Source organism: Vicugna pacos, chromosome 9, assembly GCF_048564905.1.
Source record: "Vicugna pacos chromosome 9, VicPac4, whole genome shotgun sequence".
Taxonomy (NCBI): domain Eukaryota; kingdom Metazoa; phylum Chordata; class Mammalia; order Artiodactyla; family Camelidae; genus Vicugna; species Vicugna pacos.
The window spans coordinates 75318602-75341464 of NC_132995.1; the positions used below are offsets into that span (position 1 = coordinate 75318602).

The 22863-nt window shown below is 40.7% G+C and overlaps 1 protein-coding gene across 8 annotated transcripts in view; it reads left to right on the forward strand.

Moving 5' to 3' along the window:
• The first annotated feature begins 2177 nt into the window (after window positions 1–2177).
• Window positions 2178–22863, forward strand: part of EVI5 (ecotropic viral integration site 5) — a 162185-nt gene continuing 141499 nt past the window's right edge. For 4 of the 8 annotated variants that reach the window (XM_072968223.1, XM_072968224.1, XM_072968226.1 and 1 more), the window contains exons 1-2: window positions 11023–11048; window positions 11125–11160. In XM_072968223.1, the coding sequence (XP_072824324.1) occupies window positions 11146–11160 (15 nt within the window). In that variant the 5' untranslated portion in view covers window positions 11023–11048; window positions 11125–11145. Of the gene's footprint in view, window positions 2640–11019; window positions 11049–11122; window positions 11161–22863 lie in introns of those variants that run through there. The other 4 variants (XM_072968217.1, XM_072968220.1, XM_072968221.1 and 1 more) reach the window with 3 other exon arrangements.

Here is a 22863-nt window from a genome sequence, read left to right on the forward strand (position 1 = left end):
AGTAAAGGGTCCCAGATCCCAGCCTAGGTCAAGTGCAGGAGGGTTTTATGACCCAAACATTTCTTTCTTGTACCTTCCCAGTCAATTTCCTGCCAGAGGCAACCAGTTACCATTGTTTTTCACCACAAACTAGTTTTGCCTTTTTGAGAATTTCAAATAAACAGAATCATACATTATGCACTCTTTGGTGTCATTTATTTTCGAATACATAATATATTCACATGGCTTGAAATTTAAAAGGTAAAGGTGGGGTAGGGTTAGCTCAATGGTGAAGTGCATGCTTAGCATGCAGGAGGTCCTGAGTTCAATCCCCAGTACTTCCACTAAAAAAATAAATAAACCTAATTACCTCTCCCCAAAACAAAAACTAAACCAAAACAAAAAGGTACAAAAGGGCAGGCAGTCAAAAGTCTCCTTCCTAGCTCTGACACCAGTCACTCTATCTTCTGCTCTTGAAGCATTATTACTAGGTTCACGTGGGCCCTACCCAAAGCTATCATTATTAACTCAGTTTATACAGGTGCTTTGAGAACTCAGTTTTAAAGGTTACCCAAAGAATCTTTTGACAGCCTAGCTAATACAATATAAAATCAGTTTAAAAATAGGAGTTCCTTTTAGATTCCGATTGCAAATGTCAGACTGTGACTTTTTACCTTTCTCTGACTTAGGTAACCTTCAAGCCATATATAGTTCAAGTTCCAGCAGTCTATGATTCTCATTCATTGATGAAAAAAACATATATTGAAAAAATATGGAAATACAACATGAACCAAAGAAAACCAAGCTCCTGGCCTTATAGATGTTAACGGTTCAGTGCGGGGAAACAAAAATTCACCAAAATAATTGTGTCAATGCCGTGTGATAGGAATGGACCAAGGTAAGGATGTCGGAAGGTAGAGATTAGAGCTGAGGTCAGAAAGATGAGAGTTGGAAGAGCTTTCCAGCACAGAGCAAAGCACAGGCAAAAGCTTTGTGGAGGGAGAAAGCTTTGAGGAACTGGAAGAGGCCAGTGTGGCTGGAACAGACAGCACGATGGAATGCAGTCTCAGCAGTGAGAAGAGATGGAGAGGTGGGCAAGGCTCCTGGCCATGCGGGTCGGTCCTGGTCCGTCTTAGGGAGGTTCTGTCTAATGGAATGGGAAGCTATTGAAGTGGTAAGCGCAGTGGTACCAGCGAGGAAGTGAAAAGGTCTCACAGCTATTTGCATGTAGAAGAGATTTCTCTAATCTCTAGAGAAAGGCAAGACGGGCTAGAGGGCAGCTGGGTAAACCGGAGACTAAATCAGGGGCCCTCCCAGACAGAGGCTGTTGGGACTATGGTGGTGATGGAGGACACAGAAGAGGACGAATTCGAGGAAGACTTGGGAGGTGACATCCACAGGGGTTCCTGACAGGTGGAATGTAGAACGAAAAGGTAGGTTAACAAGATGTCCCCTAGCTTTCCTATGCAAGATGCGTTCAGTTGCAATGACACTTAATTGAAATCACTGTAAATAATGGCAGAACCTGAAGTTACGCAAAATTTTGCCTCAGATAAAATGTCAAGTTTTTAGCTGGGTGGAGGGCATAGCTCTACTTCCTATTTTTTTGGTATTTCCTAATCTTTTTTTTTTTTTTTTAAAGAATGGAGTTTTTCTTTTTCTGAAATGCTTATTACAGTGGAATCCCTTCTGGAGATTATAAATTTAAATTGGTAATAACCAGGGCTATCTAACTTCAAGGCAAGTAATTTGAGGTTTTTTGGGCTAATTACTATCATTTTGTCACTTCTAAAATGTATAATGAAAGCAATTTGTAGTGCCTTCGCAATTTTTCTTGCCTGTTTTTCCTGGGATTAGACCAGAATTAGTAGGTTGTTTCCGTCCCAAACTGAGCAGCTTCCTTCTAAGAATTTCTTCGTTGATACTGGACGGCTGCCCGGCTGGACCTCACATACTTGCGCCCATGGTCTGCCCCCTGCCGGACTCCGCATGTACCCAGTGCGTCCACACGACTGATGGCAGAGGTATTTGCAGTCACAAGGGCCATTTACACACTGACGACTGTTTTCGAGAGTGCCCGGGTCACCTCTCGCCGCCGCGCCGGCGGCCCCCGAGGACTGCGCGTCCGCCTGGCGTGGCGGCGGCGGGGGCGCCGCGGCCGGGAGTGGGAGGGCCTTGCGCAGCCCCGGCCGGCGGGGGGCGGTCCCGGCGGCCGGGGGAGTCGGCAGTCTGTGCGTCCCAGGGCCGCGGCGGCGAGAGGGAGGCGGGGGGACGAGCGGGAGCTCCCCGCCCCGGCTGCGCACGGCCCAATCCGCTCGGCTTCTGCTTTTCTCCGCGGGCCGGCCCGGCCCCTAACCTGCCCGAGCCCTTTATGCGGTAGAGGCGGTCTGCTCTCCGCAGGGCCTGCCGCGCCTGCGCCCTGGGCCTTCCTGACGCGGCCGGGCCGGACCCGGGCGGAGCCGGCGGGCGGCCAGGCTGGGGCTCGGGGGCTGGAGGAGACGGCGGGGTCGCCGGAGGAGCGCGTGCGGGCCGGAGGCGGCCCGGAGCTCGGGGCTGAGCGCGGCGCTGGGAGCGGGGCCGAAGCGCCGGGACGCGGCGGCGCGGCTGCCGGCTGGATGGGAAGTTGATGTTGACGGCGGAGTCCACCCAACGTTTCCACGGTGAGGGGCGCCGCGCCAGGCCGGGCGGGCGCGGAGGCCGAGGTCCGTGGGGCGCACGGCGGGCCGAGGCGCGGCCGGGGGGCGCCGCCTGCGAACTTGCGGCGCGAGCCGGGCGGGCGCGCCGGGTCCGCTGGGGCCTAAGCCTCTGCAGCCGCCGCGGTCTGGGGGACAGACTCGCCCGGGGACTTCCAGCGGAGCCCCCCCCGGGGGGGGCGACGGGGCAGCTTGGCGGGGCGCTTCCTTGCAAATCTTGGGGGGATACTGACTGCTCACCCCGCGCTCGAGGCCAGGAGTCTGTTCCCTCTGGGTGACCTGATGGGGCGACTCTGTCCGCGCCTCTTGCAAAGTTGGCGTCTTTTCTGGCCTCCGGGATTCTGCGCAAGGCCGTGTCTCCGGGCAGGTGACGGGCAGCCAGGTGTGCTATGCGACTCCCAGGGATGCACTTGGGGAGCGTTTTGTAGCCACCACTGACTCACCTTATGACTAGCGAGGCAAGCCTCAGATTAACCACGGAATTTCCGGTAGGTGGGATTGTGGTGTTGGTGTTTGATTTAAAGTTGCTGTGATTGCTTTGTGTCTGTCTGTCTGTCTGTCTGTTGGGCATCGTAGATCAACTTAGTTGGCACCCTTTCACTGAAGAGTTAACCAAAAGTTTTGGAATGGTTCCTCACTTTCCTCCTATCTATTGCTGATAGAGGTGATTTCAGAAAGCAGAACTTTCTTGCAAAGATATCTTTTCTTGGGGTTACAGTGTAGAACAGCAGACTCGTTTCTTTGCTGAAAGAAACCCAGTGCTTTATGGAGATCAGGAAAAATTACCTGTTGGTAGTTTTTACCTTTGTTCTGGGCTGAAATACTTCAGTAGCTTTTTAAAAAAAATTTTATTATCAAACCTTATGCAGTTTACCTGAAAGCTCATTTTCTGTTCTAAAATGCTAACCTTAAGGTTCCTCGAAACTTGTGTCAGAGAAATCTTGTAGTGTAATATACAGAAAAAGCGCACAATCCTAAGTAGGCAGGTGAAGAATGTTTTACTAAGCGCCATCCCAGATCAGGAAGTGGGGCATTGCCAGGCTCAGGTTTATATTCAGGAGTGGAATCGTTGGTTTGTGAGGGATGTAAATGTTAGCATTTTAGCATTGTATGCAGTTGAACATTTCCCAATGTGGTTGAATCAATTAGCAGGGAATGATATTCCATTTACCCTACATCTTTGCTGATGCTTATCAGTTTTTAAAATTTTTGCTGTTTTTGTAGAGGTGCAGTAATATATGTGTGGTTTTATTTTGCATTTTTCTGATGATTGTGGTTGAGTATCTTTTATTGGCCATTTATATGTCTTTTAAGTGCTTGTTAAGTCTTTTTTTTATTGGCTTGTAATTCTTCTGGATATGAGTCCGTGTGTGTGTGTGTCTGTGTGTGTGTGTCTGTGTGTGTATTTATGTATCTCCCATGAGTTTTTCTTCTACTCTGTATCTTGCCTTTTTTTCTACTCTGTATCTTTTCACTCTTTTAATGGCCTTTTTGGATGAATGGAAATTCTTAATTTTAATGAAATATGCTTCATCCTTCCCTTTATGACTACTGCTTTTTGTACTCTATTTAAGAAATCTTTGCCTGGGCTAGGAATATGGAGATACATTCCCGTCTTGCCTTATAGAAGTTTTATTTTGTTTTACTTTTCACATGTAAGGTGTACAGTTTACAATACATTCCAGATGGATTGTAGGACCCAAGACTCACTTTTTTAACATAGAGGTATGTACTAGACCTTTTGCTGGAGATACCATCTTTGCCCCTCTGCATTGTGTGGCACTCTGTCATAAATTGGTGGTGAAAATGTAAGTGTGGGTCTGTTTCGGGCACTGTTCTGTTTCATTGGCCTGTTCCTTGTACCAGTATCACTGTATTAATTAGTGTAACTTTATAATAAGTCTTGATATGGGTTGTTCCTGTTTTGTTCTTTAAGATTGTCTGCGCAGTTCTTGGCTCTTAGTGTTTCCATATAAATTTTGGAATCTTGTCCATTTCTACAAATTTTGGAAATTGGAATTGAATCTATATATCAATTTTGAGAGAATTGACATCTTAACAATATTGAATTTCCAGTTTATGAACATGGTTTATTCCTCCATTTATTTAGGTCTCTTAAAATTTCTTTCAGCAATTTTTTGTGGTTTTCTGTGTAAAAGTCTTGCACATCTTTTGTTATTTATTCTCAGGTATTTGATATTTTTTGATGTTATTAAAAATGATACTTTAAAACATCTGTGGCCAGTATATAGAACTACAACTATTTTTTGGGAGGGTGGGTGAGTGGACAGCTCTGGGATGATTTTAAAACATTCCAGACATCATTTCATCAATAAATCCTAAGTCTTTAATCTTCACTCAAGACCTAGTCCAAATTACACCTTGTATGTTCTAGTTTTCAAAGGCTTTTTTTTTCTTATTGTTTGTTTTCTCCAGGGTCTGGGACCAACTAAAGATTTATAGTGCTTGATATATTGACAGTCACTGTGTTGTGCCCTGGGGATGCAAGGATGGTTAAGATGCTGCCCCTACCTTTAAGGAAGTTTAGAGTCTAGGAGGTGCAGTAGAAATTCAAGAAAAGACCTTTATCCTCCACTAGGAGAAGTGCTCTGATGAGAATGGATTTGGTTGCATGCAAAAGGGACATTTAAATCAAACTGTGGGGGCGGTGGTATGCCGGCCCCCAGCGCTCTGAGAGCCGGGGAGGGAAGCGGGCTGTGGGTGGGGGCGGCCATGCACTGCGCATACTTCTGCTTTATTCCTTGGCTTTCAGCCGTGAGCCTCACTCTACTCGTCTTGAGCCTGGAGTCCCTCCAAGTCAGTGTTTTCAGAGAATAAATTTATGAGAGGATGTGAGTGTTGGAGAAGGGAAACTGGAGGTCTGTGTACAGACTTGAGACTCTGTGCAGACTTAAACACAGACCTTAAAGCACCAGCCTGCTCTTCAGCTCAATGCCTCTTCTCCACTGACTGTCTGGCCAGAGGCTTCCAAGGCCTGAGCCTCCCTGGGCTCTGAGCGAGCCGGGTCAGCCGAGTGACCACGTTCCCTTCTGCAGGCCAGGAGGTGTAGCTTCCCAGCCTCTGCTCAGTTACTTGTTCCTCCATCTCTTGCCTTGTTTCGTGGACACTGTATCTCTGATCTGTCTGAGAATGTTTTTCAATGCATGATTTGTTTCCTCCAAGTTACTCCTTTTATGTTTTGTGTAGTCAGGGCAGGAGAAGTCCTCCTCAGAGATCTGACAATTCTTGGTTGTTTGCTCGTGATTAAGAGACCAAATACATCAGGTAGTAGTAGTTTTAAAAAGCTGAGATGTGACTGCACACAGTTAAATACACAGATTTTAAATACACAGTTTGATGATTTTGCCACGTATACACCTGTGTAAATAATACAAGATACAGAGCATAGTGAAAACCCCAGAAAATTCCTTCATATCCCTTTCTTCTGCCTTCCCCACGCCCTGCCCAGAGGCAGCCACTGTTCTGATTTCTGTCCTCAGAGCTTAGCACCAGTGTTTTCTAAAGTTGCCCAGCTGACTCCAGTATGTGGTCAACATTGAAACCCCTGTTTGGGTGGGCTGTTCGAGGCTCTCCCCAGGGTCTGTCTTTCCTTTTGGCGGGGTCAGATTTCCCAGAGTCTCTGCCAGTTTTCTGCTTGGAGGCCAGAGGTCTAGCCGCCAGTGATCTGGGAACTAACTCAGGAAAAGAAGGGGCTGGGTAATGAGCCACGGGGCGTTTAGTGTAAAGGGGCACATAATTTGCCTCTTGTTAGGAGCCCTGTGTCTGCCACCGTGCTTGGTTTACCCTCCTGATAGAACAAACCTCAAATCTGCAGCACCGTTGCGGTTGGGTCACTTAGCAGTTTGGAGGAGGAACGAGGTCTAGGTTTCTAACTGTTCAGTTTTCACCGGATCCTTGCTTTCGTCTCCTCTCCCCACTTGGTTTTGGCAGCTCCCGAACCTTTTGAGGATTCTGTATTTTAAACTGGGTTTATTCTTACTTGTCATTTCTGCTTTCTTATGCTTTGTCTTTGACCAAGTCAGTTGCCACTCATCCATCTTCCCAGCTTCCAAAATTCTGTTGCTCTTGTCTCTTGCCTTCTCTCGATCCTTACGGTTTGTGTCCTAAAACAGAACAAAACAACAACAACAAAGCTTTCTTTAACCTCGTTTTAGCAGAGTTGTGGGAAGGAGCAAAATTAGATGTGTGTGTTCAGTCTGCCACTTTACCCTGGAAGCCCGTCATCTGCCTTCCATGATACAAAAATGTGTTGTCCTCTATCCCCTGCTGTCGTCTCCTCCCTGGGGGCCACAGCTTTTGAAATTTCTTTGCTGTTATCTAAATAGAACGTTTAGGAGGGAGAGCACCTAAATGTTGGATCAAATTGTCATTTGTCTAGAAATCCCCCAAATCTTCTGAGAAGTATCCAGGATTTTATAATCTCAGATTGGAAATGATTTTAAAGATAAGCCAGCTTAGTTTGCTGTTTGACACTTTCCATAGTGGGAAACTCACCGCCCGGAGATGAGTGCCTGGAGGAACGGAGCGGGCTGTGGTCTGCGGTGGGTCTGGAAATCCACGTGTGCATCAGGCGTTTAACACTGAGTGAACAAATAATAGATCTTGCATATTTGTAAATAAAAGCCTTACCGAAAAGTCATGGTGCTTGTGTGATTTTAATCAATGATACTTAAATCCAGCTACAGTTGTGGGGGGAGGTAATACTCAGAATTTTTGTTTTGAAAAAAAGATGCTGTACCAGAAAAAGTGGAAAACTCTTGCTGAAGATACAGCAGAAGTCTTGGTTTCTAGTTAACATAAACTGATCAGTTAGAACCACCCATTAAAGCCTCTCGGTTAAGCTCCTGCAGTACCGTTGTTATGCTTTGGGCTCTTTTTATTTTCTGTAAAAAATTTACGAATTCAGTAGGTTTACAAATGCTCTTTGAGACAGGAGTTGTTATCATGAAGTTCATGATGAAATGAAAATTATTCTCAATATAATTTGTTTCCTCTTAGGCTAAATTTGTAAGACTTAATGTATTAACTTTAAATTACATTCATCTCTTTCTGTGGTAAAATGTCCTTTTTGCATTTGAAATTTATGCTAGATAGGGAGGGTTCTGTTGTTTTTGTTATTTCCTATAATGCCCTTATTTTGGCAAAATAAAAAGCTGTCAGCCCTCGGTTGTGCTTTGAATTAATTTTGGACAAGCTGTATAAAAAACCAGAGTCTGCTTATCGCTGCACACAGGTTCTCACTGGCCCTTTTGCTCCTCCACGCGTTTATGACTTGACTTTTGTGTTTGCGTGTAAAATTCGAGTTTTCAGAGAGAACGCTGGCAGTTACTGCTGTGCCGGCGGCGTGATGGCCCTTCCTCACTGGACACACGTAGGTTCCTCTGTGTGTTGTGCCTGGATCCCACTGCCTGTGGCCCCACGTGTTGGCTCAGAGTCACCCTGCTTCTCCTCATTCTGAGTTGCCTGGTGTGTTCATTTGTTGCCGTTTCCAGACGTTTATTTCTCCTCTGTACTCCACAGAGCGTTCCCTGCCTGTGCTGTTTGCAGTCTGTTCTTTAAGTGGCCAAAGACAATGTGGGTTTAGTGCTTGTTAATTGTTCTTTGTACTGATCCAACCCTCACAGCTGTAGTTTGAAAAACGTTCCCCAAGGCTGGTTAAACTGGCTGTTCTCCGGGTCTGTATTGTTGGTTTTGCAGCTGAGTGTCTCAGGAGTTCATGGTTAGGCTCTCTCCTTGAGGACCGGTTAGCTCCTGTGTTCTTGGAAGGGACCCCGCGGAGAGATGGGAACAGAACGGCTTTATTAGGGGACTTGGCTCTTTTTGTGTTTCATGAGAAAGTGTAAGCACTGACCTAGAAGTGAAGAGGGATTTTGTCCTACCTTTGGGTTGGTGCTCAAATAGTGGTTGTATCCCTTGGTGTGGTACAGATCTTTTGCTGTGTTAAAAATGAATCCAGCATTCTCATAAATTATGCCAGTAAGTTTGTTAGAACAATGTTAACAGATACCAGATAAAAGCGTCGCTTTAATGAACAATTGTTTAATATGATATTTGAATGAGACACATGAGAGAAAGAAGAATATTCAGTATCTTCAGGTATAATGGAAATCAGGATGGTTGAGAGGCCTTAGCCAGAACATGATGGTGGGAAAATGGACCTCGAAGTAAATTGTGAGTGAATTTTAGGGAATAAGCCCATGAAAAGTGTAATTCTTTTAAACACTTAATTGAAGTAAATGTAAGAGATGAACACAAAACTAAAGACTCAGCTTGGCTGCCTTTTTGAAAGTGTGGAGAAGCTGCTTTTCTGCTGCAAGATGAACAAGGTTATAAATGTTGTCAAGCGTGATAGTATATTTACATTTAATATACAAGATCAGAAAGGTGAGTCAGTAAATGATCTAGAAATTTAATGAAGTTATAAGCATTGTCAGTAGGTCATTGAGAACCACCAGAGGTAACACACACACCGTCCGCTGTGTGCTAAGCATAGTGATAGGTGCTGGGAAGACAGTGGTGATCTGTTCTACATAGACAACATCTTTGCTTGCACAAAATTTATGAAGCAGGAGAACACACGGTTGGTATAGTCTTGTTTCTGAGTGAGGTGATAATTTTAAGAGAACTGTAATTTAGTGATTAATTTTCTTAAGTCTTGAGGCTTTTTATAATTGGTACCAAAAAACGTTGAGCAAAGGAAAAGTTTTGAATCTTAATGTTTACTTTAAAAATTTTTGAGATAAAATTTACATGTATCAAAATGCGCAGAACTTAATGATGTAACTGAATGAGGTTTGATAAATGTGTACTCCTGTGTGCGTCTCTCCCTCCCCAGTAATCCCACATGGCTCCTTTAGTCAATCCCTGTTCTGGTATCTTTTACCACAGGCGAGTTTTTCTTGTTCGTAAACTTCACATAAACAATAGTACAGTGTGCATTCTTTTCTGGCCGGCTGCTTTTGTTCAACACAAGGCTTTTGAAATTCATCCACGTTGTTGCTCTTATCAGTAGTTTGTCCTTTTTAATTGGCGTGTAGTAATCCGTTGTATAACTGTAACACAGCGCGTTTATGCATTCTCCCCCTTGGCTGTTACGAATAGAGCTGTTACGAATACGTGACTGCTAGCCTTCTTACAGACACAACGTTTTCATTTCTCAAGGATAAATAACCAGGGGTGGAATTACTGAGTCGTAGGGCAGATGTATGTTTGCCTTTAGAAGACATTGCCAAACAGTTTTCCCCAGTGGTTATGTCATTTTACACCGCATCCAGCAATCTATGAAAGGTCTACTTGAGTGGCAAATCAGAACTGAGTTTCCGAAAGATTATTCTGGAACAGTGGGGTATAAGACTTGAGACAGGGAAGATACAGTGTAGTAATACAGTTGAAAATTGATATATTCCTGTTCTAAGGAATTGATAGGGAGGAAGAGGATCTTATCGGTTCTAGAGCATGTGGTACATGGGGGTGCAGATGAGGGAGGGGTTGGGCGACCCCCACGTGTCTGCCGGTCATTCAGAGAGGGCGTACAGTGGAGGAGTAGATTTTAGAGACAAGAGGGGGAAGTAATTCTGTTTTGATTGTAAGTAGTAACTGGGGTAAAGGAAGTAAATGAGATAACTGTGTTTAGTGAGGAGAAAGCCCAGGATAGAATTGGTATTTGGGGGACCACTGACATATAAGAGATGAGCTGATGGAAGAGGAGTTTGCAAAGGAACAGAATGAGTAGCCAGCACAGAAGGGAAACCAGGGAAGCGATTTAACAGAAACTGAAAGAACAGAACTTTAAAGGAGGGAGGGCTTCAGTGTTGTTTAATGTGAGTAAAAAATAAGTGCAGCCTTTTTGGAGGTTAACTCTTTAAAAAATAGCTGTTAAAATTAAAGTGTATTATTTGGCTCAGTAGTTACACTTTGTGGAATAACTTCTACAGACACACACAAATGTGGAAAGGTGTGTTTAGAGGTATTCATGGCATGTAGTATATGATGGTAAAAAAAAGGGGCAACAACACAAGTATCCATCAGTAAAGGACCGACTAAATGAAATGTGGAAGGGGAGGGTTATAGCTCAGTGATAGAACTTGTGCTTAGCATGCATGAGGTCCCGGGTTCAATCCTCAGTACCTCCACTAAAAAAATATACGTATGTGTATGGAAAGTGCTGTACAGCTGATGGAGTCGTGGTAAGTGCACACAGAGTACTAGTGTCCTATTGCTGCTGTAACAAATTAGCACACATTTAGTGGCTTAGAATAAAATTTATTCTCTTACAGTTACGGAGGCCAGAAGTCTGAGATTTTTCACCAGGTTAAAGTCGAGGTGTTGACCGGGCTGGTTCCTGGGATGGAATCCGTATCCTTGCCTTTGCCAGCTGTTAGAGCTGCATTCCTTGCATTGCATTCCTTGACCCTTTCCTCCATTTTCAAAGCCAACGGCATAGTGTCTTCAGATGCGCTCAAACCAGGTAATTCTGGATAATCTGATAAGATCCTTATCTTGATCACATCTGCCAAGTCCCTTTTGCAATTTAAGGTGACATTCACAGGTCCTAGGTTTTATGAAGAGCTTTTTAGGAGACCATTAATTTGGCTACTGTGTGATGCTAACGTGGACAGGAGCTGAAGGAGGATGCTGTGAGACAGGGCTTACTTGGGGGGATGTGAGATCCAGTGAGAGTTCTGAAGATGGCGTGGGTAGTAGTTAAAGTTATAACATTTTTGTTTTCTTTCATATTATCAGATTGAAAAAACATCTTGTAATCCTAAATGCTTCTTTGGCATTTTGTTAAAGTCTAAAGTTCCTTTGTAACTATGTTAATTTATTTACTCTCGCTAACGTACCATTCATCGTGTTGGTCTGCCCAGAACGTCTGGTGGTTTCTGTGGCCTCCGAGCGTGTGAGGTTCACGGAGTGAGACCTTCGATTTCTAGTACAATGCTTTGGGGATTTTTTTTGCCCCTGTTATCATTGAAACTAATCATTGCATGAAAATCTGTTTATATGAGTTTGCCAATTTTCTTTTGTTACAACTGGAAAGCATTGAAAGTATCATTCACTCCAACCTTTTTTCAGGTTCCTGACAAGGAAACCAAGGTTTAAAGGATTTAAATAACTTGTGAAGGCCTGTGCACCTTGTCAGCAGAATGGGGTACTTTTACCTTGCTGACATGCTGAGGGCCTTTTAAAAAACTATTTCACTGACACTATGCTTGTGCCAGAATTTCCTGAGTTTTCATATGTGTCCTTCTATCCAATTTTAGTTGACACACATTTCCCGCCTTATAATTTCATCACTCTTCCTTTACCTGTGTCAGTGCAATTAAATAAATTAAAACGACCAAATTAAAAATACAGTTTTTAGGCCTTTGCCATTATCTGTGTGTTATTTACCTAATTGGAGAATTATGTTGGAGATTCTTATTGCCATTTTGGAATTTTTCAGAACAGTGGTAATTCATTTTTATTTAAGGTTTTTGTGAAGTGATGGTGTTTAATTAACACTTTTTGACGTGGTGGTTGATACACTGTGTATACTAGATTAAAAGATTCATGTAATTCGTGGAATATATGATATATTTTAAGAAGTTCTGAATTTGTGCCTCTTTTCAGACTAGATTGAGACATAAGGAAATATATTTTAGTATTCTTGCTGCTGCCAGGAAAAAATTGTGTGTGCAGATCTCTCTCTCTCTCTCTTTTTTTTTTTGGTTAAATAATCTTGTTTTTGTAACAATGGAAGGTTGAGGTTAGAGAACAGGCTTGTTAGCGCCTTACTCATGGACTCACTACAGCACTTCAGCTGTAGCAATTTGAGGTGCAGCTCAGATGATGAAATTTTAGTTATCTGGTGCTCTTGTTCCGTGTGTTTTACACAGCATTCTCTCCGCCCAATTTTAATACAAAAGTATTTGTGGGGAATTAGTCACTAATTTGGTAATTCAATAAAACATTTCTCATAAATAATAATTGCCTCTTCTTGGAAGGAAAACAACCTTAGTTTTTGTTGAGAATCAAGTAAAATTCTATTTCGCAAACAATTTCATTATGATAAGACTTGACGGCTAGAAAAAACCTGTGGCTTGGTGGTGCTGAAAGAACAAGCGTTTGCTTTGTCATTTTCCTTCTCATTTAACCTGTCTGGGTCTGTTTCTTTATCAGAAAAGTGGGTGTTTTCATGTTTGCTCTGTAAAGCTGGTCTGAGGAATGGAAGTAGTAGATGCAAAGTGCCTAGAACAGTGCCTGGCATATGTTTTTGCTCAATAGAAATAGCAGCTGTTATGATTTTGTGATTATGGTGTTATTAAAGGAAGACTGAAAAAACACAGAAAGCGCAGATGGACTTGAAGGTACAACGAAGGGAGACCTGTCTGACAGCAGGATTGGCTTCAGTTTTGTATTCGGTTTTCAATGACCAGAATGGCTTAAGTGGACTACCAAAACCACCTACGAGACAGTTTTCTCATGTTAGTATGAGAAATTACAAAGTTGTGGTTTGATGCATTGTATATGCTTCAAAATACTGAATATTTAGTCTTTGGATGGTTTAGGTTGGCCTAGTAGCAAGAGATTCTAGGTTTTTATACTTTTTTTTTTTTTTTTACTGAAGTGTACAGCATTAAATAAGACCTTTTTTAGCATGAACAAAACTTAATTCCGATCCATAGCTCATGGTAATTTTTATTGTTTGATCAAGATGATTTAAAGGGTCACTGTTTTTCCTTAAAAATTAAGTGTATCCTAGCAGCGAATATCCTGAATGTGTCGACATGAGAAATCTTTTGATGTCGGGTGAAAGATGAAATGGCCAGTTAAAATATTTCGTTACATATTTGAATAAAATTGAACTTGTGTAGCTCTCAGGTTTCGGAGGCTGGGATGAACGCTGATTCCTCAAGGTAACTGCGTGCTGTATGTAGTGCCGTTTGGGACGTCGTCAACATTTAAAGTGCTCAAACGTAGACTCTCATTCACATGGAATACTTCAATCAGCATCTAAATACTAGCAACACTCAGATGTTTTGAATGGGTTGGGAAAGTGTGTGTGTGTGTGTGTTTGTGTGTGAACTTTGTACGTAGCATAAGGTATTTCTGACCTGCGTTAGTGTGTGTGTGTGTGTGTGTGTGTGTGTGTGTGTGTGTGTGTGTGTGTGTTTGCGTGTGAACTTTGTACGTAGCATAAGGTATTTCTGACCTGCGGCGGTTCAGTGAAATGAAGGGGATTTAGCTAGCTAGAGAACAGTGCATGTGGGTCTCATTAGTAAAATTCTACTAAATGCAGCTATTAAACCATGCGCTCATGCTTTTGGGGCATTAAATATAAAAAGTGAGCAACAAAACTGATGTTTTATATTTAGAAGGTTTTTTAAAAACTTAAATCTTGTAAACAAATTAGGTTAGGTGGAGTTGAATGTCCCTGTTAGCCTTGGTAAATTTCCTTTTATTTCTGATACAGGCATGTAATTGTAGTGCGATTGCCATTGCTTGCTTTTCTCTGTTCATTTTTCCCTTTTTTCCTTTCCTTCTTTTTCTTTAGAAATTATTGCTGTAGTTTACAAAGTGGGAAGGTTTCCTTTTGTGCACAATGTTAAAGTCAGGAAAATGTCAAGTGTTCCTGTGGTTATACAGATCTGTTTACACTGAATATAAAAATTATTAAAGAGGTTTCCTTTGTTACCCTGGAGACTTTCACACTAGTATTATGCATGGGTTAAAAAGATTAAGCATAGTCTATATTTTCAGAGGAGGTAGGGATTTTCACGTGATATGTTGACAGCTTCATTTTCAAGTATAATGTCCACCTCAGTATTTTAGCTGAATTTTTAGAACAGATAATCAGATTGGTTTTGGGCAGGTCCTATCTGTCTGTCAAATAAAGTCCTTAGAGTAATGGCATGTTCTGATGTGTTGTGTTTTTACTTCTACGTTCGACTGTTAGTTTTAGCTCACCTTCCTATCAGTGACTCACACTTGTCAGGACGTTTTTGTTTTAGGGCTGAATATTTAGTATCCTGGCTCCATCATTTATTAGCTAACGGATTCTTGGGCAAGTTGCTTAGTCTCTGTAAACTTCAGTGCAGTCTATCTCAGGGTTATTGTGAGGATTAAATAAGGAATGAAGGTAAGTCTTGTCACAGGGCTTGGAGCATAGTAGAGCATGCAGTAGATGACGCTAGTGGCAGCAGCAGTCGTGTGTCACTTGTGCAAGTTTTCCTCTCCTGAAATTTTGCTCTAGAGGTAGGAAGGACCAGAGGAAGAGGGAAATGCTGTGTGCCTCTGCAGAGTAAGCTAACTCAGAGAAGTTTGTCACATGGACGTCTAAAGGGAGGAGCCTTGTCAGCAGCGTTGTCCCTATTTCCTGTTATTTTTTTCCCTTTCAGAGTTATTCCTGCTCTTTTATTTTTTTTCTATTCCTGTTGAAACCAGTACTTTGTAGCTTCTCTTCCATCTGACAGCTGTTAAGTTAAATAAGTGAAAGGTATAATTTGAAATTCTTCTTTGTGAATATTTATAGGCTATGTTTTAAGATCTGCACTCCAGATTTATTGATAATACTCAAAACATGCAAGACGTTGCTGTTATATAATAATGTTGTTTATTCCCATGTTTATAGACTTGGAATATATAACCTTATAACCTGCTTAAAAGATTGAAGATAGATATTACATTTGCACCTTAAATTCTACTGGAACAATGTTGAGTAAAATTTTTTTTTTTTGCTTTCTACATGCTTATTCAGTTGTAGAACAAGTTTTTTACGGGTTCAGAATTTCCAGCACCTTGAAAGATGATAGGAAGTAACTGATGGGTGGATCAGTCAGCCTTCCAGCCTTAAATATATCCAATTTTTCATGGGCTCAGATTTTCCCACATCTTAAAGAATGAAAGAAGTATATACATATAATGGAATATTGTACAGCCATAAAAAAGAATGAAGTTCTGATACATGTTGCAGTGTGGATGAAATCGAAAACACTGTGCTGAATGAAATAAGCCAAGACACATAAGGACAAATATTGTGCATATGTGATTCTACTTAACATACCTAAAATAGGTAAACTCATGAAGTCAGAAAGTAGATGAGAGGTTACCTGAGGCTGTGGAGAAAGGACTGGATACCTAGTTTCTGTTTGGGGTGATGAAATGTTTTAGAAATAGATGGGGATGATGGTCGTACAAATTGTGAATGTAGTTAATGCCAATGAATTGCAAGTTTTTATGTTCTATATATTTTTTTTTTACCACAATCAGAAAACAAAGGCTGTTTGGAACCCTTAAGAGCTTGTTGCTAGTTTTACTTCTAAGTAAGGCTGAGCTTTCACTCATTCATGCTTCATCATTTTTGAAAAAAAGACTAGCACTGATTGAGTGGTAAGTTTATGGATAATTAATTTTCTTCCAATTTTCTTTTTTTCCCCCATAAATATGGATCACTTATAATGAAAATATCAATAAATAAGACATTTTAAAACAAAATCAAATCAGAAAATATTTATCTTCTCTGACCTCCTATCTAGTATTTTTTTCTCTTATCCTTCATCTCTTCTTGATCATCTTTCATTTTGAATATATAGAGCTAATTACTTAATTATACAGGTTTTATATAACCAAATTGGAGATAATTGGAAAAATAAAAGAAAGGGCTCGTCCCCATCCCCAGATTCACCACTGTTACGTTGAATTTCTTGATTTTAATTTTAGTGTGTTTTCTTCTGTTCTCTTCTTTGCCTATATCTTTGTTTTGAGAAGAATTGATATATAATTTGAGTTCTTGCTTTTTTGCACTTTTTGTTGCATTAGCGTCCTGCATGTGGTCCGCCTTATTGTCTTCCTAACCATCGTTTTAAGGAGTTACAACTTCCAGTTTCTGGTCTGGCATGGAAGTTGCCACTTTGTTGTAATAACAGGTAAAAAGCTGAACTGAAAAATCAGCAGCTCTTCTTAGATTCATCAGAAGTGAGGTCACAGGAAAAACCACTGCCCCCAAATTTGAAGAGACAGACAGGCGGATACAGAGAATCACAACTTACCAGAGAGAAGCTTTCAAGTTGATACTTCTGTGGGAACCAGTAGGGAAGGGAAACCTGAACTAGAACTGAAGAATTCCTGCAGCCTTAGTGTGGACTAGTCAGAGAGAGAAAGGGGACACAGTCGCTGGGAACCCCCACACTTTTGTGAATTTTACCTCCAGAAACTTGGCTCATAGTGAATATCAGAAAAAACCCCCTCTTGCTTCCAGCTGGGGGAGAGGAAAAGGAAGTATTTTTGAAACACGCAAGAGTATTCTGTTCTTAACAAGGTCTGCCCTTAGGAGAAACTGTTCAACGAGATCCTCATCTGCTGGAGTTTTATCAGAGCCTAACTGACCTGGGGGAGATTCTGACCTACTCTTTAGCCACTTTGTTCCACAGATAGGAGTGGAGTGATGGGGGAGGGGGGTGACTGAGAAGCACATGTAAAGTTCACAGTTCAGAGATACAGGCTTACTGAAGCCTAAGACCCATTCATAGAACTGTAACTTCCCTTCCTGCCACACCTCACCACCACGCTATTAAAGGCCTGTTTACAGCAGTTCCTTTTATCCAGTACACCACGATATCTGACAGTCAACAGAAAGTTACAAGGCGTATTAAAAGGCGAAAAGCAGTTTGAAGACATAGTGCAGGCATCAGGGCCAGACTCACATGTGGTAGGGATGTTGGGATTATCAGAGGAGTAATCTAAAGCAACTGTGATGATGCTGAGGGCACTAATAGTTGTGGTGGATAGCAGAAAAAAACAGATGAACAATGTTAGCAGAGGGTGGGAATTCTAAGAACCAAAATGAAATGCTAGAGATCAAAAACACTGTGACAGAAATGAAGAGTGCCTTTGGTGGGGAGTATTAGTAGACTGGACATGCCTCAGGAGAGACTCTCTGAGCTTGAGAACAGCTCGACAGAAACCACCAAAACTGAAAAGCAAAGAGAAAAAAGGTTGGAAAAAAAACAGAACAGAACACCCATTAACTGTGGGGCAACTACAAAAGGTGAGATACACAAATAATGGAAATTCCAGAAGGAGAAGAAAGGAGAAAAGAAATATTTGAAACAATAATGACTGAGAATTACCCCAAATTAATATCAAATACCAAACCACAGATCCAGGAAGCTCAGAGAAAACCAAGCAGAATAAGTGCCCCAAAAAGTGCCCAAAGTGTATAATTTTCAAACTATAGAAAATCAAAGATTAAAAAAAAAATCCTCAAAAGAAGCCAGAGGAAGAACACACCTCACCTATACAGAAGCAGTGATAAGAATTGCATCCAGCTTCTCATGTGAGCCGGAAGAGAGTGGAGTGAAATATTTAAAGTGCTGAGAAGAGAAGAAACACCAGCCTAGGATTCTGTGCCTTGCAATATTATCCTTCAAGAGTGAGGGCGGAAATAAAGACTTTCTCAGACAAACAAAATTTAAGGGAATTTGTTGCCAGTAGACCTGCTTTGCAAGAAATGTTAAAACAAGTTCTTTAGAGAGAAGGGAAATAATACAGGTTAGAAACTCAGACCTTACTTCCTTACATAAAGTAAGGAAGAGTCATGAAAAAAGAATAAGTGAAGGTAAAATAAAAACTTTATTGATCTAATAGATAACAGTTTGTTCAGAGTAATAATATCAACAATGTTTTTGATTATGTATTCTTATGTACAAACATATGCTGTGTATAAGTGCAATGAATAACACCAAGGATACAAGGATGGGGGAGGATTTACGATTATTTTGTTATTATAAGGTACTTACACTGCCCATGAAGTGGGATAGTATTTGAAAGTGGAATTGGATGAGCTATAATTGTCTGTTGCAAACTCTAGGGCAACCACTTAGAAAAGTTAAAAAAAAGCATAACCAATATAACAAAGAAAAGAGAGAAAATGGAATCATATAAAATCTCATGTGAAACCACAAAAGGCAGAGAAAGTGGAAGACAAAAAATAGGAACAAAGAACAAGGGCAGCAAATAGAAAACAATAACAAATACAGTAGATAGTCGTCTAACCGTCAGTAATCACTTTGAACATCAGTGGTGTAAATGCACAGATCAAAAGACAGAGATTGTTAGTGTGGATCAAAAAACAGGATTCAGCTGTGTTGTCTACAAGAATCCCTTTTAAATATAAAGACACAGATAGGGGATTAAGAGTCACAGACTGCTATGTATACAGTAAAGCTATAAGGGTATATTATACAGCACAGGGAATACAGCCGATATTTTATAATAATTTAAGTGGAGTATAACCTTTAATAATTGTTAATGACTATGCTGTACACCTGAAACTTATAAAATACTGTAAATCAACTATACTTCAATTAAAAAAAGACACACAGATTAAAAGTAAATGGATGGAGAAAGATATAAAAGGGCACACCATTGCTAGCACTCATTAAAAGACAGTAGGAGTAGTGTATTAATTTCAGATGGCAGATTTTACACCAAGGAAAGTTTCCAGGGATAAAGAGGGGAATTACATAATGATTAAAAAGTCCATTCTTCAGGAAGACATAACAATCCTTATATGTATGTACCTAAAACAGGACATCAAACCATGTGAGGTAAAAACTGATGGAACTGCAAGGAGAAGTAGATGAGTCCATCATCACAGTTGTATCCAGCAGACAGGACATAATTGAACTCAACAGCATCATCCATCAACTGACTGTAATGACATCTATGAAAGACAGTCTGTCCAAACTCATGCAAGAGTATGTAGACAACCTGAATAGTTCTATTTCTATGAAAGAAATTGAATCATTAATTAATAACCTTCCAGAGCAGAAAGCACCAGGCCCAGATGGGTTCACTGGTGAATTCCACCAAACATTTAAGGATGAACTGTAAGTTCTCAGTGGTCTCTTTCAGACGATAGAAGCAGAGGGAATAGTTCCTACATCATTCTGTGAGGGCAGCATTACCCTAATACCAAAACTGGATGAGGACATTGTAAGAAAAGAAAGCATACAGACTTGAATATCTCATGAACACAGATGCAAAAGCTCTTAACAAAATATTAGCAAACTGAATCCAACAATGTATAAAAGGAGTCACATACTGTGACCAAGTGGGATTCATCTCAGGTATGAAAGGCTGGTTTAACTTTTGGAAATCAATTCATGTATTCCATCATATCAACAGGCTAAAGAGGAAAAATCTCATGGTCATATCAGTAGATGAAGAAAAGCATTTGACAAAATCCGACACTTATTCATAATAAAAACTCTCAACAAACTAGAGGGGCACTTTTTCAGCTTGCCAAAGAGTGTATACAGAAACGTATAGCTAACGTTGTACTTCGCAGTGAGAAGCTTGCAGCTTTCCCACTAAGATCAGGAGCAAAGCAAGGATGTTCCCTGTCACCACTGCTTTTCAGCGCGGTACTGGAAACCCTCGTTAATGCAGAAAAAAAAAAGGGGGGGGGGAAGGTATACAGACTGGGAACAGACCTGCTTCCAAAGGATGGGATATGGGAAAATGACTCGGCAAGCACTTTTTTCACCAAGTGACCTTGATAAGCATTACCAGTGCTAAGTCATGTTTATAGACTGTACCCATTAATAACGCCGTGACGTGAAGGACGCTTCAGTTTCACCACTGTGGTATTTTCCCTGAGACCCATAGCTCCTGCCTAATCATGAGCAAAACATCAGACAAACTCAAATTGTATGACTTACAAAATACCTGCAATGCTCCTTAAAACTATCGAGGTTATGAAAAACAAGGGAAGACTGAGAAAGGCTAGAAGAGACTAAATGCAGTGTGATATCCTGGATTGGATCCTAGAACAGAAAAAAGACTTTAGTAGATAAACTAGTGAAATCCAAATAAAGTCTGGCATTTCGTAGTAGTGATGTACCTATATTGGTTTCATAGTTTTGACAAACGTTCGAAGGTCTTGTAAGACATTAGGGAAAACTGGGTGAGGGAAATATGGGAACTCTCTACTATGTTGAAATTTTAAAAATCTAAACCTATCACAAAACAAAATGCTTTTTTAAAATATATTAACACAGATGCTGACCACTTGTCACCAACTCAGACTGCCTACCAAGCTAGACGTCATTGTGTTAACGTCCGTCTTCTCTAGATTGTTACGCTAGACTCCCAGGTGTTCTCCCTGTTCCCACCTTTATCCCTTTGCAGTCTATTCACATTATTGCCTGGATCTCTCTTCTTTTCGGAATCTTATAGTGACTCCTCATCTCCTCCCCCTAGTAAATGTTCTGACTATGGACTTATTTTTTTAAATTGAAGTATACTTGATTTACAGTGTTGCGTTAGTTTCAGTGTATAGCAAAATGATTCAGTTATACATACATACATACATATATATCCTTTTCCATTATAGGTTATTACAAGATATTGAATATAGTTCCCTGTGCTGTATAATAGGTTCTCGTTTATATATATAATAGTGTGTATATCTTAATCCCAAACTCCCAATTTATCCCTCCTCACCTTTCCCTTTGGTAACCATAGTTGGTTTTTTATGTCTGTGAATCTATTTCTGATTTGTAGGTATGTTCATTTGTATCTTGGTTTTTTTAGATTCCACATGTAATATCAATATGATATTGATATTTGTCTTTTTCTGACTTACCTCACTTAATATAATCTCTAGGTTCATCCGTGTTGCTGCAGATGACATCATCTTATTCTTTTTTATGGCTGAGTAGTATTCCATTGTGTGTATATGTATATACATATACCACATCTTCTTGATCCATTCATCTCTTGATGGGCATTTAGGTTGCTTCCATGTTTTGGGTGTTGTATATAGTGCTTCTGTGAACATTGGGGTGCATGTATCTTTTTGAATTAGAGTTCTCCTCCAGATATATGCCCAGGAGTGGGATTGCTGGATCATGTGTTTTTAGTTTTTTGAGGAATCTCCATACTGTTTTCCATAATGGCTGCACCAAACTACATTCCCACCAGCAGTGTTGGAGGGTTCCCTTTTCTCCACACCATCTCCAGCATTTATCATTAGTGGACTTTTGAATGACGGCCATTCTAACCAGTGTGAGGTGACACCTCGTAGTTTTGATTTGTATTTCTCTGATCTTTTCTTGTGCCAACTGGCCATCTGTATGTCTTCATTGGAGAAATGTCTGTTTAGGTGTCTGCCCATCTTCTGCTTGGGTTGTTTGTTTTTTTGTTATTGAGTTGTATGAGCCTTTTATTTTATTTTATTTTTTTAACATTTTTTATTGATTTATAATCATTTTACAATGTTGTGTCAAATTCCAGTGTTCAGCACAATTTTCATTCATTCATGGACATATACACACTCATTGTCACATTTTTTTTTCTCTGTGAGTTATCATAACATTTTGTGTATATTTCCCTGTGCTATACAGTGTAATCTTGTTTATCTATTCTACAGTTTTGAAATCCCAGTCTATCCCTTCCCACCCTCCACCCCCCTGGTAACCACAAGTTTGTATTCTCTGTCTGTGAGTCTATTTCTGTCCTGTATTTATGCTTTGTTTTCGTTTTTGTTTTTTAGATTCCACATATGAGCGATCTCATATGGTATTTTTCTTTCTCTTTCTGGCTTACTTCACTTAGAATGACATTCTCCAGGAGCATCCATGTTGCTGCAAATGGCATTATGTTGTCGGTTTTTATGGCTGAGTAGTATTCCATTGTATAAATATACCACATCTTCTTTATCCAGTCACCTGTTGATGGACATTTAGGCTGTTTCCATGTTTTGGCTATTGTAAATTGTATGAGCCTTTTATAAAATAGGAAAGATCATATTATTTTTCACATATGTAAAATCCTGAGTGACTCTCAGTTATAATCCAAATAGATTCCAAATTCCTTTCTTATAAGACCCTTAATGATGGGTCCCAGGTTGACTTTTCTAATTTCACTTTCTACACTTTACCTTAAATTACTACGCATTGGCCATAATGGTCTCCTCTATGTTCTTCTAACCCGTGCTATTCAATATGGAGCCACTAGCCACATGCAGCTGTTGAGCACTTGAACATGGCTAGGCTGAGATGGGATGTGTTGTAAGTGTAAAGTACACACTGAACTTCAGACTTAGTATTTTAATACTTTAGAAAGAATGTAAACTATTTCATTAAATGTTCATTATCTGTTGAAATGATGTTTTGGATGTATT